General features: G+C 38.6%; 2 protein-coding genes across 10 annotated transcripts in view; one reads left to right on the forward strand and one right to left on the reverse strand.

Annotated features, from left to right (window-relative positions):
• SLC35D1 (solute carrier family 35 member D1) overlaps positions 1-4,595 on the forward strand; it is a 51,330-nt gene extending 46,735 nt beyond the window's left edge. For both annotated transcript variants that reach the window (XR_012379414.1, XM_073896572.1), the window contains one exon: positions 783-4,595. The gene's annotated coding sequence lies outside the window, so the exon portion shown is untranslated. The remainder of the gene's footprint in view (positions 1-782) is intronic.
• A 6,957-nt stretch (positions 4,596-11,552) lies between these two features.
• The window catches only part of MIER1 (MIER1 transcriptional regulator), a 62,406-nt gene continuing 59,661 nt past the window's right edge, over positions 11,553-14,297 (reverse strand). For 7 of the 8 annotated variants that reach the window (XM_025871786.2, XM_073896570.1, XM_025871791.2 and 4 more), the window contains one exon: positions 11,553-14,182. In XM_025871786.2, the coding sequence (XP_025727571.2) occupies positions 13,854-14,182 (329 nt within the window). In that variant the 3' untranslated portion in view covers positions 11,553-13,853. The remainder of the gene's footprint in view (positions 14,183-14,297) is intronic. The other variant, XR_012379413.1, reaches the window with a different exon arrangement.

A 14,297-nucleotide genomic window follows, 5' to 3' on the forward strand; every position in this document is an offset into this window, starting at 1 on the left:
GTGATGAGAATTTTGAAAACCAAATTCTGTCTAGTGGCTCCTCTTCTCGAGTTAATGACAGCCAAGTCCTCTTTGGCCATTCTGCTTTTTAGTTCGTGCCAGAGTGATTCAGATAACCCTGGTTGACCAGACTGCACGTTGCCAATGTGTCAGGTGATTGCTTCATATGGCTGTTATTGGCTTTATAAGTCAGTCAGCTTGCATGTTGGTTTAAAAAAATACGCATCTGCAAGTTTTCTTACAGTCCCGTCGTATCAAGAATCCATGGAAAGTTCGGGTCAGTAACGCCGAAACAGGTTCTTCACGGAAAGACTAGTAGAGTTTCATATTTGACTGGTTTGGAATAGTGCTTAGGATTTTGGACCTGCTTTTGTTATTGTGGTCTTATCAGTGAACAGAGATTTATTGAGCATCATTTTTATGCCAGAGCCTTATGCCAAGCTCTGGGGAAACCACCATGAATAGGACAGTTCTTGCTCTCAAGGAATGTGTAATTCTTTAGCCAGACCCATAATAAGAGAAAGGAAGTGAAAGAAGTCAGTGACTTGTAAGTAAGAACTGTTGGCAGTTACCAGGGATTAGGGGTGCCCCGCCCACCCATAGAGCTGAAGCATTTTTTTAATCTGAAAGGACTTTTACAACTCCTGCTACTCTTCCAGCTCTGAAAGAAGTGCCAGGCTGTTAGAATTGTGTGGCTAGCCTGGGTTCCCCCTCTCTCTGTTTCACATATTCTTTCTTCCCCATAACTATGTCATCCAGGAGTCACCCCTTCTCGGTTTCAGTTACCCGTGGTCAACCGGGGTCTGGAAGCAGATGCTCCTCCTTCTGACATATCCTCAGAAGGTTGGTAGTAGCTTCACGCTACCTCACGATGCCTGCGTCATTCACCTCGCTTCATCTCATCATGTAGACGTTTTATCACCTCACATCGTCACAGGGGTGAGTGCAGTCCAATAAGATACTTTGAGAGACACCACATTCATGTAACTTTTATTACAGTATATTATAATTTTTCTATTTTGTTGTTGTTAATCCCTTACTGTGCCTAATTTATAAATTAAACGTTATCATATGTGTGTATAGGACAAAAGAACACATAGGATTCAGTACTGTCTGTGGCTTCAGGCATCCACTAGGGATCTTGGAACACATTCCCTGTGGATGAGGGGGGACTTCTTCATCGGCTCCTCCTTAGGAATGAGGCTGTAATTGATTTTTCCTTCCTCGAGGGAAAAACTATAATATTCACAGTAAATGAGATAATAGATGTAAAACTACTCAGCACGGTGCCTCGTACATACTAGGCACCCAGCAAGTGTTGTTACTGTCATAATTTCATGGTGAGACTATAGGCAAACTAGATACTTCATCTCTGCTCCTTAAATGCTAGAGGCCTGGGCAGTGGGTATGTTTCTTGAAAAACGTGACCCTGTACTTTGTTGCCTCTGGAATGTTTAAATAACCGTTGTCTTTTCAAAAAAAAAAAAACCTACTGGATATAATTGTGGCCATTATGTGATGCAGGTCATTCCACCTGTTTTTAGAAGATAGAACAAAGATACTTACATTTTGGTGGTGAATTTCAGAAAAAAAGTGATTTTCTATCTTCACCTCAGAATGGTGATGCTGGTTACGCTTTCCCAGTTTGTCTCCTTAAGGGTTAGCTCCTCTACAGGCTCCACAGGCCAGACATTCCTTCTTCCCTTTTCCGAGTGAAATGCATTGGCTCCGTGAGTTCTGAGTCCATGCTTCTCTGGTGCCGTCGCTGTGTTCTGAGCTTGTCCGCTAGGTTTTATATGAGGGCGCCACTTCATGATGGTAAGAAAGGATACCCGGGTTTTTTTAAGCTTTCTTTTTTGCATTTTTAAAAAGAAATCTACTGGTTAGATTTATTGTTTCACAAAAATGTTTTTAGAGATTATTTTGTTCATAGATAGTTCTTTTTCATGCTGATGATCAACTAATTTTTGTCTACAATTGTTGGCCTATCACAGTATTTTTTCAGTACAGATCCTATTTACGAAATGACCATTTTAGTGTTTTTAAAAGGTACTAAGGATTGAGATATGTAAATCAGGTGACATAAATATGAAAATTATGTGCCTAAATATTTTTGTAAAGGTGTCAAATAAATACTTTTTCCTGAACACATGTATTAAAATTCTTTTCTAAGTGCATACAAAGAGCTGTAAGTCTGCCCACATTTAAGAGGATGGCATCCAGTTAGTTGATTGAAACCCTGTTATAAACAGTTTGCCACCATGATACTGCGATTTATAATAGAAATTTATATTTGGTCTTTGTTCCTGTTCCTGGCACATAGCTCCTAAAGTTCTTGTACGTTATAACAAAAGATATTCCTGTAGCTCATATCTATTTTTGTTCCAGGTTGTTGAAATAATTCCATAGCCATAAGGATGAAATGGGAGTCTTTTGTTATTCATAATGAGCCTCTTTCAACCAACTGCACCTGTTTCTTAATGAGGTGACCTTTGGAGAGCCCCAAAGGATGGGTAGGAGCTGGTTGGGGGCGGGAAACCAACTGTGGTGATTTGTGTCGGGAACTTTCAGCCTCCTCCCCTACCCTTCTTGGGGAAGGGGAGAGGAACTGGAGGTTAAGTCAGGCACTGATGGCCAGTGATTTAATCAGTCATGTCAACATAATGAAGGCTCCATAAAAATCCCTGAACTACAAGGTTCGGACAGCCTCTAGGCTGTTGAACGTGTGGAGGTGCTGGGAGGGTGGTGCTCCCAGAGAGGGCAGGAAGGCTCCATGCCCCTTGCCACATATCTTGCCCAATGCATCTCTTCCATCTGGCTGTTCCTGAGATACATCCTTATATAAGAAACTGGTAGTTTAAGAAATAAACTGTTTTTCTGAGTTCTGTGAACTACTCTAACAAAGTATTCAAACCTGAGCAGGTCCTGGGAACCTCTGGTTAATAGCTGGTTGGCCAGACGCACAGGTTAACCACCAGGATTTGTGATTTGCTTTGGAAGGGGGTGGGGGAGGTAACAGTCATGTGGGACTGAGCCTGTGAGTCTTGTGGGAACTCTGGGACCGGATGCTAACTCCAGGTAGACAATGTCAGGACTGGGTTGTAGCTGACACAGCCAGTGTTGCGGATTTGCTTGGTACATAGTATTGAGAGAAGACACAGGAGGAATTTTTCCTTTATAGCCATACAAGTATTTTGTATGAAGAGCACATATGGTTAGATACCCAGTGTCTCTGGCATACTTGTGCTAAATTCAAAGGAAAATATTTCATCTGTTTAATCAGTTGTCTAAGCCTCTGAGTAGCTTGACCAGGAAATAACTCTAAAATAAAACAATGCTCATCAAGAGAGGCATTTTGGTACAGGCAAGCTCAACAGAATTAGGAGTACATTAAGGCTTTAAAACTGTGGCAAAATATAAGCATAAAGTTTACTATTTTAACCATTTTTAAGTGTATAGTTTAGTAGTAGTAAATATATTCACATTGTTGTACAGCCAGGAACTTTTTCATCTTGCAACTGAAATTCATACCCATTAAACAGCTCCCCATTTCCCCCTTCCTTCCAGCCCCTGGGCAACATTCTACTTTCTATGAATTTGACTACTCTAGATAACCTCATACAAGTGAAATCATACAGTATTTGTCTTTTTGCTACTGGCTTCTTTCACGTAACATAATGTCCTTGAGGTCCATCCATATTGTAGCATGTTGTTAAAATTTTTTTTCCTTTTTAAGGCTGAATAATATTCCATTGTATGTATATAGCACATTTTATCCATTCATCTGTTGATGGACACACTGGGCTGCTTCCACCCTTGGCATTGTAAATAATACTGCAAAAATTGGGTGTCTTAATCAGTTTCTGTAACAAATTACTATAGAATGGGTGGCTTAAACAACAAAAGTTTATTCTCGCCGTTCTAGAGGCTGGCAAGTTCAAGATCAAGGTGCTGGCAGATCTGGCGTCTGGTAAGAGCCTGCTTCCTGGTTTGTGGGATATCCATCTTCTCTTATCCTCACCTGATGGAGAGCAGAGAGGAAGTTTTGTCTTGCCTCTTCTTGTAAGGACACTAATTCTATGAGGGCTCCACCTTTATGACCTAATTACCTCCAACTACCATCACACTGGGGATTAGGGTTTTAACATACAAATTGTGGGGGCGGGGGCACAAAATCTATAGTGGTGTGTGCAAAGATGCTTTCAATTCTTTTGAAATTACTGGGTCATCTGGTCATTCTGTTTTTATTTTTTTGAGGAACTGCCATACTATTTTCTATTGTGGTTGCACCATTTTACTTTCCAGTCAGTGTGTACAAGGGTCCCAAATGTCCACATCCTTGGTAAGACTTACTTTTACTGAAAGTAGCCAGCCTAGTGGGTGTGAGGTTGTCATATGGTGGTTTTGATTTGTATTTTCCTAATGATTAGTGGTGCCAAGCATCTTTTCATACGCATATTGGCCATTTATATACTTTCTTTGGAGAAATGTCTGTTCAGGTCCATTTTTTTGTTGGATTTTTTGTTCATGTGTCATTCTTTGTATGTTCTGAGTTTCAGCCTCTTATAAAATACATTATCTGCAAATATTTTTTCTACTCTGTAGGTTGCCTTTTCATTCTTATTGTGTCCTGTGATGCAGTTTTAAATTTTGATGTAGTGCAATTTATGTTTTTGTGTTTGTTGATTATGCTTTTGGTGTTACATCCAAGAGGTAATGGTCAAATCCATTCTCATGAAGTTTTTTCCCCTATGCTTTCTTCTAAGAGTTTTGTAATTTTATGTCTTATGTTTAAGTCTTATATCCATTTTTAGTTTTTGCATATGGTATAAGGGTCTAACTCCATTCTTTTGCATGTAGTTTTACTGACACCGTTTGTTGAAGAGACTGCCCTTAAGGCATGTTTTAATCAAGTTTTAAAAATCCTCTTAGAATTTGACTTTCTAATTTGTGAGATAAATGCTCTTTGATTCAGCCTTTTGCTAGTTTCTTGTCTCACCTTGGCTTCCATGCACAGGGCTGTCATAACTGGGGACCACTTCACAAGAGGCACTGCTGAGAGGAGCAAAGCACAGAGCTGGTGCCTTCGTATGTCCATAGCAGGTGAGCAGTTACTGGCTATGCCCTGGACTTCCCTACAGCTCTCATCACATCAATTGTTCACCCATCCATCAAGCTAGACCGAGCTCACTGGGGCTGGCAGCCAGCCTGTAGCAGAGACCTGGCAAAACCATATTTAACAGATGGAGCGGAGTAAGGTAAATTGTCCAGTGTGGTTATGAAACCCACATTCAAATCCCAATCAGCCAGGCTCAAAAGACCTTTGCTCTTAACCACCATAGTAGGTTCTTGTTACACCGTGTCTGTTTGTAATAACCTTAGTGGTACCAAGCTCATCATCACAATATGCCTGTTGAATGCCATTCTTCATTCTGAGTTTGTACACCATGGATTGAGCTGGTAGCTGGTTAAATCTGCAAAGGCAAAGCAGATGGGCCTTTCCAGCCGTACTGATGGGGCGCTCTTGTGGGAGTAGCAGCCGTTGGAGGATGGTGGAGATGATGGGAAGCAGTTTGCATGAAACGCAATTATTTACTGAGGGTCTACTGTGTTCTTTCATGGAGTTAGGCCTTCACCATATCTTTGAATATTCCGACACTTTACTATTGCACAAATAGCGGTTTAGACAAAGCTAAGGAATTTGTCCAACTTCCTTCAGCTGATAAAATGTGGACTTTAATTCCAAAATCTTTTCTTCCCAAAGAATTCTAGATAACATCCCTAGATTAGAATGCCAAAGGAGAATCTCATCAGGAATGCCTCATCATGTGTGCTTATCCTTCAGGCAGTTTTTTCCAGTGAATAGTTTTGAGGACAATATCTACAAATGATGACAGATTCATGAAACTATCTGAGATATGTCGAAGAGGAATATCATCCCGAGAATGGTAGGAATAAGTTCCTTGGAGAAAAGACATTTGAGCTGATTCCTGGAACAACTAGTATTCGACTGAGGAGATACTGGAGGGGACAGCCCTCTAGCATTCCAGGGCCACTGTATCTGCTTCTGTCTGGGGTGCATCCCCCTTTAATGTCTTTACAGCAGATGCCCTCCTCTGTGGGCCTTCCCTGGCCAGCCTATCTGAAATTGCACCCCACCATTGTCCCTATTCCTCTCCTGTGCATTATCTCTATAGCACTTGTCTCTTTTGATGAAATTTAAGCTTTATGAAGGCACAGATGTTGGTCTGTTCTGTTCACTGCAGTATGCCTGGCACCTAGAAACAACAGTGCCGGCCACACTGTGGGTACACCGTAAATATTTCCTGAATGAAAACATCTAGACAAAGAGTAACCCATTAATGGCTATATTTTTTAAGCATAGCAAGGCAGAAATATGGCCTCATCTTCATTTTGGAAAGATCATGCCAGCTGCAATATTGGGACTGTAGGGCAGGAGTTGACCAATTCACATCTTATAGGGAGGGGCCGGGCAGGTAGAAAGTGTGAATCTGAATGAATGTAATCAATACATACAGTAGTTAGTGGTAGGGCTTGTGGTACTTACCTGCTTAAAGGCATTGAAATTAGGCCAAAAAAAAGTTGCCAGGCAGATTTGGCCTGCTGGCTGTTGGTGTGCCTAAATTGAGGAACTGCTGTACATCAGATTTGCACTCTAACAGGATCACTGAGCATGCTGTGCAGATTATGGTCAGGTGGGGGGCAAAGAAAGGACTGTACAGATGAATACATCAGCTACAGAAGATTGCTGTACAGTCCTGGGAAGAAATGGTGGGGTCCTAAAGTGTAGCTGTGAAAGCAGAGAACAAACATTGAGTTATTTTAGGAGGTAGAATTAAACAGGTGATAATGAAATTGGTTTCTAATTTTTATTTATAATTAAGGCTGTGGTGAATTTCCCTTTTGCCTAAGTCTGTTATACTCAAGGAGACCATCTGAACTCCAGGAGACCAAAGATGAACAATTTAAAGGTATTTAACTTAGGTTTCCAGTGTTTTCCAGAAATGTAGTTGAAGTATAGCAAACAATACTTGCTATGCCACAGTAAAAAAAATTTACTGAGCATTTGCTACCTGCTAGATAGGCAATTTTTTCTTAGCACCTTACATATTGATACGTTTTAATCCCTTAAACAGTCCTTTAAAGTTAAGTTTTATTATCCTTATTTTAAAGGTGAGGAAACAGGCACAGAAACGCTCCATTGTTGAACAGTGGTGATTGTGAAAAAGTTATTTGCTTTACAGAATGTAAATTTGCCTTCCCTGTATGGCCTACCTTTTGCTCTGAGTCTGTAGAGCCTTCTAGAACAAGCAGTACAGTGTAGTATTTGAGTATGGAAGAAATGTCCAATTATTTATTCTTTTAAATTAAATCAGGTAAGTCCCCATCTTACCACCCAGCAGGAAATCAATCCTGATCCTTCTCTAAGGTTAAACCAGATTCAAGGGAATTGTAATGGTGCCTAGAAAATAGAAGAAAGATCTTCAGGACTTGATGGTCACTGCTTAAGTCCTCAGTTGACGATCTCCATGGTGTCCTTTGAAGGCAGGTGGCACTGCAGATTCCAAACTTTGACATGGTGATGGTTCCTACTACTGGAAGGTTTCAATGCCTGGAGTCCGGCATGTCTTACACCCCTTGCAACCATTCCTTAAGGAGGTTGCTAGGCAAAGAACCGCATTCCAACTATTCTTCAGAGCCTACCAACCAGCTTTTTTCCAATGGGAGTTTCTCCTTTCCAGAATTCAGACTTGAGGGAAAAAAGGGTAGAACAGGTTTTTGCAAATAACATCTGCTTTCTGCCCTGCAACACCCATCTTCCCTACATTGGGAAACTAGGTGAACAAATGCAGATCTTTGGGGAGTGTTGTCTTTCAACTTCCCAAGACAGCTCAATTTCCCCATTTGTAAACACCTGTAATGTTGTGAGAATTGGTTTATAATGAGTGTTTAGCACAGTGCATGTAACAGTAATTAATCAATGGTATATAATAATACTTGGATTAGGCTTGTTTCAGCTGCCAAATGAACCTTTCTCTGTGACCAACACATGCTCCTTTTGAGGGAATGCCTCTTTCCCAACTGTTCAAGCCAGCTGAGTCTGAAAAGAGCTGCTGCCTTATCAGAGCTGCTTGCCTAGCTACAATGATGGGTTGGCTAAAGGGTGGCTAGTAATTCACTTCCGTGGCCATGGGGACTGATTGTTCAAGGGTCGAGCCCAAGACTCTGGCCATGAATACAGAATTATAAACTATTAAGTACCATGGAGGGAAAGGACAGAGGACTCAGACCTTGTTTAAGCAGCTAAGTCTGAGGTTGTTGGACAAATCATGTTTCCATTTTGGGTCTTAGGTTTTTTCCCCTTCCATAAAATGAGGGGACTGTATGGGAGGCTCTAGAAGGGTCACATCTGGACTTTGGCAGGCTCCTCTCACCAGTTGCTGCGTTTACAGGGTACTTGTTGGCGCTTTAGAAGGCCCAGGGTGTGCAGGGTTCTGCTGGAGCTGCGTACGTTATCAAAACACACCTGCCAATTTGTTTGGCTTCCTGTTTACATGTAGTCTCCTTGCCAGTTACATAGCAAAATAGAGGAAATTGGACTCAACTGCCAAGTGAGCGCTAGCAAAATTTGAAGCTTGAGATTCTGAAATTGAAGGTTTTTTTTTTTCTTGAGTTTATTGCCTAACTCATTTGGCAGCAATATCTGACCTGAAACGTGTGTGAATATGAGTACATTTTATGGTGGACAAAAGTATTTTTAATCCTAGGTTCTTCTAGACGTGGCTATGGATGTTCTTTAAAACAGTACTTCCCTAAAATCTAAAAAATTCTGGCCACAAGAATTTTGGATAAGGGATTATAGACCTGTACTACTACTACTGGATCTTTACCTAGTGCTCTCTAGAGAGATTTACTTATGTGTGATTTTTTTTATTCTTACATGTGATTTTTACATCCCAATACAGCCCTGTGATACTGGCCCAGTAAGTTTCATCCTTTACAGATGGGCAGTTCAGGTGTTTATACTATGTTTTTTAAGTGAATGCCTCTCTACTAAACACTGGCGGATAAATGCGGACCCTGACATAGTAGAGAGGCCACATGGCAAAGCAGCTCATGAAGCTCATAATTCACGCTGTCTGGAATGAGTCATCCAAATGAATTTCCGCCAACCACAACTCTATGTGCGGAGGGGACTAATGGAATATCCAGACTCAGAATGCTGGCGCTTCTGTTAGCTCCTAACCACAACAGATCTCTCATGTCCACTCAGCTAAAGCACAACTACTGACAGAGGAGGAGTCACGTATGAAAAAGTCTCTTTTTGGAGCAAGCTCTTTCACTAAATCTTGATTTTCTTTTGGGTCAGGAATTTACAGTGGCTCAGATTAGCCTGATGCCACTCTCTGCTTGAGCTTTTACAGTTCTGGGAGAAACCACTTCAGGGTCCAGATCTCTGTTCTCTCCAAAAAATTTAAGTGTAGGGGCGCCTGGGTGGTTCAGTCAGTTAAGTGTCCAACTCTTGATTTCAGATCAGGTCATGACCTCAGGTTGTGAGATCAAGCCCCGCACTGGGTGTGGATTCTCTCTCCTCCGTTCCCTTGGCCTCCCCTCCACCCCCACCGAAAAAAGCATATAGTCCTTAAATTAATCCAGAGTTCATCTTCAGAGAGAAAAGAGCAAAACTATGTATTTTAGATATCCCTGAGCTCTACAAGTTCTAGCTGGTGTGCAGAAAGACACATTTAGCCCATACTGTAGTCAACCATTCATGTTAATGATGATAACAGCAGAAAGTGAATGTTTTATAACCAAGCCAAATTTGCATTAGGCCTCCAAACTTTAGGGAATCAGGAGACTCCCTACCCTTACAATAGCACTCACTGGACGTGAGAAAAGGGATGAGTCCTGAATAATCCATAGCTGTTATGTTATAATCAGTCCTGCAGTAAAAGTTAAAAATAAATGGTCTTAGGAGAATTGCACATATATTTCATGTTGCTTAATTTCTAACCAAAATATTAAGCTCAAGGAAAATCTTATTTAGCTAGAATTCTATGACACAAAGCCTAGTAAATGGTTTCCTTCACATCGTGCCTACGGTTTCTTTCCTTTTGCATTCTCTGTCCTAGGCATACACTTCTACCCATAGCCCTTACCTGCTAATGCCTTCTCTTTGATGAAGAGAATGTGCTACAGGTTTCTGAAGCCACAAGCCAAGCACAGGCCTAAGTATTTGCTGGATAATAGGATATATGCAGACTTGTCACTGCTGACATTTCAATGTGAAGAAGGCTTTACCATCAATTTGCACAGAGAATGGAGTTCAGCTCCAGTTTATGTGGCAGTTCTTCAGTGTCCTTCAGAGAATAGGTAGCCTTTAAGATGGTGTTCAAATTTCTTAGAGCAAGCAAAATGACATTTTAAGCATATCATACATCCTAAATAAGTCATACAAACAGGTATAAAAACAAGCGAAGATTAAAAAAAAATCATGGTCAGAAAAGGAAAAACTCATGTACTTACAGATGTCAAAAGATGTCAGCTCTACACTAAGGGCATATAATAAATGAGCTTATGGAAAACTGGTATTAGAAAACGAGGCTACTCCCTCAGCCCATGACTTGGGGGGATGACCGTGTAAGATTTTGCAAAGGATAAACTTGATTTTTATTAAAGAGTTGATTTTATGATTTAAAAAATTAATCAGTGGAATTATACAGAAAGGTCATTTTTAGAATAAAAGGCTTAAAATTTAGAAATTCTTGTTCTTCCCCGTATTATATGATTTTCCACTGTCAATTTTCATAAATATGAATTATGTATGGGAAACATTTTCTGTTTTGGCACTTAGTAGTGATACAGAGCCAATCAGTCACACACCTCTAGGGTCATCACCATACACCTTCCCTATGGAAATTCACCAACCCTCATTTATAAAATGACCAGTCTTAGAGAAATGGGTGAATAGAGGTCCAAAGACCAAAGGATCTCCCAGGAGGAAAAAAGACAAAAATACATCACCCAAGATGAGGTCAAGGGACCAAAAGCCACTCAAACACTAGTTCATGTGATATATTTAGGAGAAGGAACAGAGATTATGCATATTTGCATTGTGAACAGTATGTATTATACAAACTTAAAATCTGTTAAAACCTAGTGAATCAGTCTGATGAAAATCATTCACACAGTATTACGTAGACAAGTATGTTTAAAAAAATATTTTAATAAGCATATTCAGAATGGCAGACAGGGAATGGGAAAAGGAATTATTTTACAGTGCAAAAATTACTAGGCATAAATTTAAAAACATCTAATTCATAATTTTAAATGCCTATTTAAATATTCAAATACATTTTAAAGCTCAACACACTTGTGTTGAACTGAGTTGCAGATTCTGAACTCTATTTGAAAACACATTATAAAACAATATCATTTCAGATGAAAATAATAGTGCTTTGCTGAGGGTGGGTATAGGGTGGGGGAAACTAAGTATTAACAAAGGCTTCTTTTCCCAATGCAGTTTGTTAAAGAGTTCAAGAGTTATGAAATGTACTAAATCTTAAAGCAAATTAAATTCATGATATTACTAAAAATTTTAAAGTAGTGCAATGACTTATCAAGTTATAGTGGCTGCATTATGAAGAACAAAGTGTGTTAAATATTTGTTCATGAAAAGCTGAGCATTATGTATTATAATAGTGGAATGTCTTTCATTAGGCATACTTTAAAAAGATAAGATTAAGAAAAGTAAAATTTCCTAACATGTATACATGTGCCATATGTGCAGACATGCCTGAGAATGTACTAAAAATGTTCCTGTAGTATTAGTTTCCAAGAACTTCACAAACCTGCAAACAAAATGCATCTTTAAAAAAAGGTGAAAATAGCATCTCTAATATTGCAACAACTTAAAAAGTACAGCATCACTCTTCATTTGAAACACTTCTCTAGATCATCTTTGACAGAGAAACACTTCTCTAGATCATCTTTGACAGAGAGCTAGGATACTTTGGATTCATGTAATAAAAACTGATTTAGAAAATGGATTGTGACCATCTGCTAAAGCTGCCATTCTGGATAAATTAATGTTGTAGGTAAAACAAAACAAGCAACAAAAAATTCACACTTCTCAACACTTCCACCCAAAACTTTGATTTACTCAGGTATGTATGTAACAGTGAATGTGCATTAAATGAAGTCAGGTGTTGTAAAGTGGCTTTTTAACACTGTTTGGGGAAAAGAGTTGTTCACATTGGTGGAAGGAAGCAGACTGAACATACGTTAATAGTAATACTTCATGGGGTAACCTAAACCATAACTTCTCAGTGCAAATCTTTACTCAATTGCATAAAACAGTTGAGCCATTAAAAACAAGACCACAGAAGATTTATTTTAAAAAGGCATTAGCTCTTGAACTGATGGCTGAAAATGAATCAGAAGCATTTGGGGTATGCCTGTGTGAAAAAACAAGAATAGTTAATAATCTTTTATAAAAGTTTGGATATAGGTTGGTCTATCAGCTGTATAAAACTACATTTTTAACAAGAATTTTGCACTAAAAATAAAATGGCACTCTTGCAAGGCTATGCAAATGGATGGTCCTATTTGTAATCACACAGAGCAATGGTTATACATCTTATCATTTTGGAACATCACTTTTTCCTCATAAAACCAATATTGTTATCTGCCAACTCCTTGTGTGCGCCAACATCTAAATATTGCTTGACCTTTTCCCGTTTAGTTAATGCAAAAATGGGAAATTTTATAATGCATATAAAAATAACTGAACAGGATTCTGGTCAGCATGATATATTGAATGAAGCACTTAAACCAACATCAAACTTTTGTCTTGCTTCAAAAATAATTTTGAAAATTATAGCAAACGCAAAACAAACTATGCAATCTAGGTATCATGCTTAATTTCAAAATTCTCAAACTATTTGTCCTTAAGTAGAAATTTGAAAAAACAAATTTTCACAATCCTTTATGAATGCTTTTACCACCTGTATAAGAAACATGACTTAGTTACTACACAAACACTTAAAAATTCATTAGAAAAACCTTAGCAAAATAAAATGAAAGCTGACAGACTCAGAATATCAATTCCTCTCATAAAAGTTTACCAACTGTACAAGTTAAGAAAATTATACAAGCTTTTGTATTAAGAAAGGACAGCTCAGTCAAGACATATGTACTGTAAAAATCTTTCAAAGGCTACAAAGAATCTGGAAAAATACAGAATGTATTTCTTAAGCCCAGATAAGAATATGGAAAGACATCATTGATGTCAACAATTTTACATATACAAACCTGACTTGGTTTATTTTTAAACTTCTATATATAAAAAAATCATGCTAGCATAACTTTCAGGATTCATAAGGGTTTCCTTAATAATAACACTCAATTTGTATGGAGAGAAAAATGTCTCTTGTGAAAGATAAAGACATCTCAAGAAACTCAGAAAAACTGGTGTTAAACAGAAATTTGAATGTGGTTTTTTCTTCTCTACCAAAAACTAAGCAAAAAGTACCTGTAGTGAGCTTTTAAGATTAATACATCAAATGAGAAGGTACAGATAGTTCTGTAGTTCATTCAAATTTACTAAACTATTTGTTTTATCCTTAACAGGGTCTTTACACTTTTAAAGTAAAAAGTCTACAAAGGGCAGAATTATGAAATCTTAACTTACTAAAGTTAGGACTCAATTCAAATTTTCAAAATTTTAACCAACTGCTTCAAGGAAATCAACTTTTTAAGGTAACCCATCAACCCTGAAAATTTTAGTCACACCAGATTTTACTCCAAAGAAAGTAAAACAAGTCTAAAATTTAGTCATCTGTGTTTTCAAGTTCTTCAAATTTCCCATGTGACATTGCTTCTTGGAAAAATTCAGAAGAACCAGGACTTTCTTTTCCATTGCTGTTTACCCTTCGCCTTTTGGCAGGTCTCTCACTTTTTTCATCAAAATCATTTTCATTTCTTGCAGTCATATGGGCAAGTTTTGGGTCAGTGGTAAGGTTATCTGTTTCATAACCATTAGTATCCATGTCTGCATGAAGTGGTCTCTTATTTCCACCTGTTGGTCCATTAACGTGTAACCCTTCAACTTTGATTTCTTCTTTGTTCAACATTTCACCTGGTCCATTAGATGACACCCCTACATTGGAAGAAACATAAGTGAAACTGCTAGTATTAAAAAGCTAACTTTGTAAACTATTCTAAAACAGCTATTGTAAAACAGCTTTTCATCAAGAATGAGGTGTCAAATCTAT

This window comes from Callorhinus ursinus, unplaced genomic scaffold, assembly GCF_003265705.2.
Source record: "Callorhinus ursinus isolate GAN/ISIS: 27379988/994484 unplaced genomic scaffold, GSC_fseal_2.0 scaffold9, whole genome shotgun sequence".
In the NCBI taxonomy this organism is placed as follows: Eukaryota; Metazoa; Chordata; class Mammalia; order Carnivora; family Otariidae; genus Callorhinus; species Callorhinus ursinus.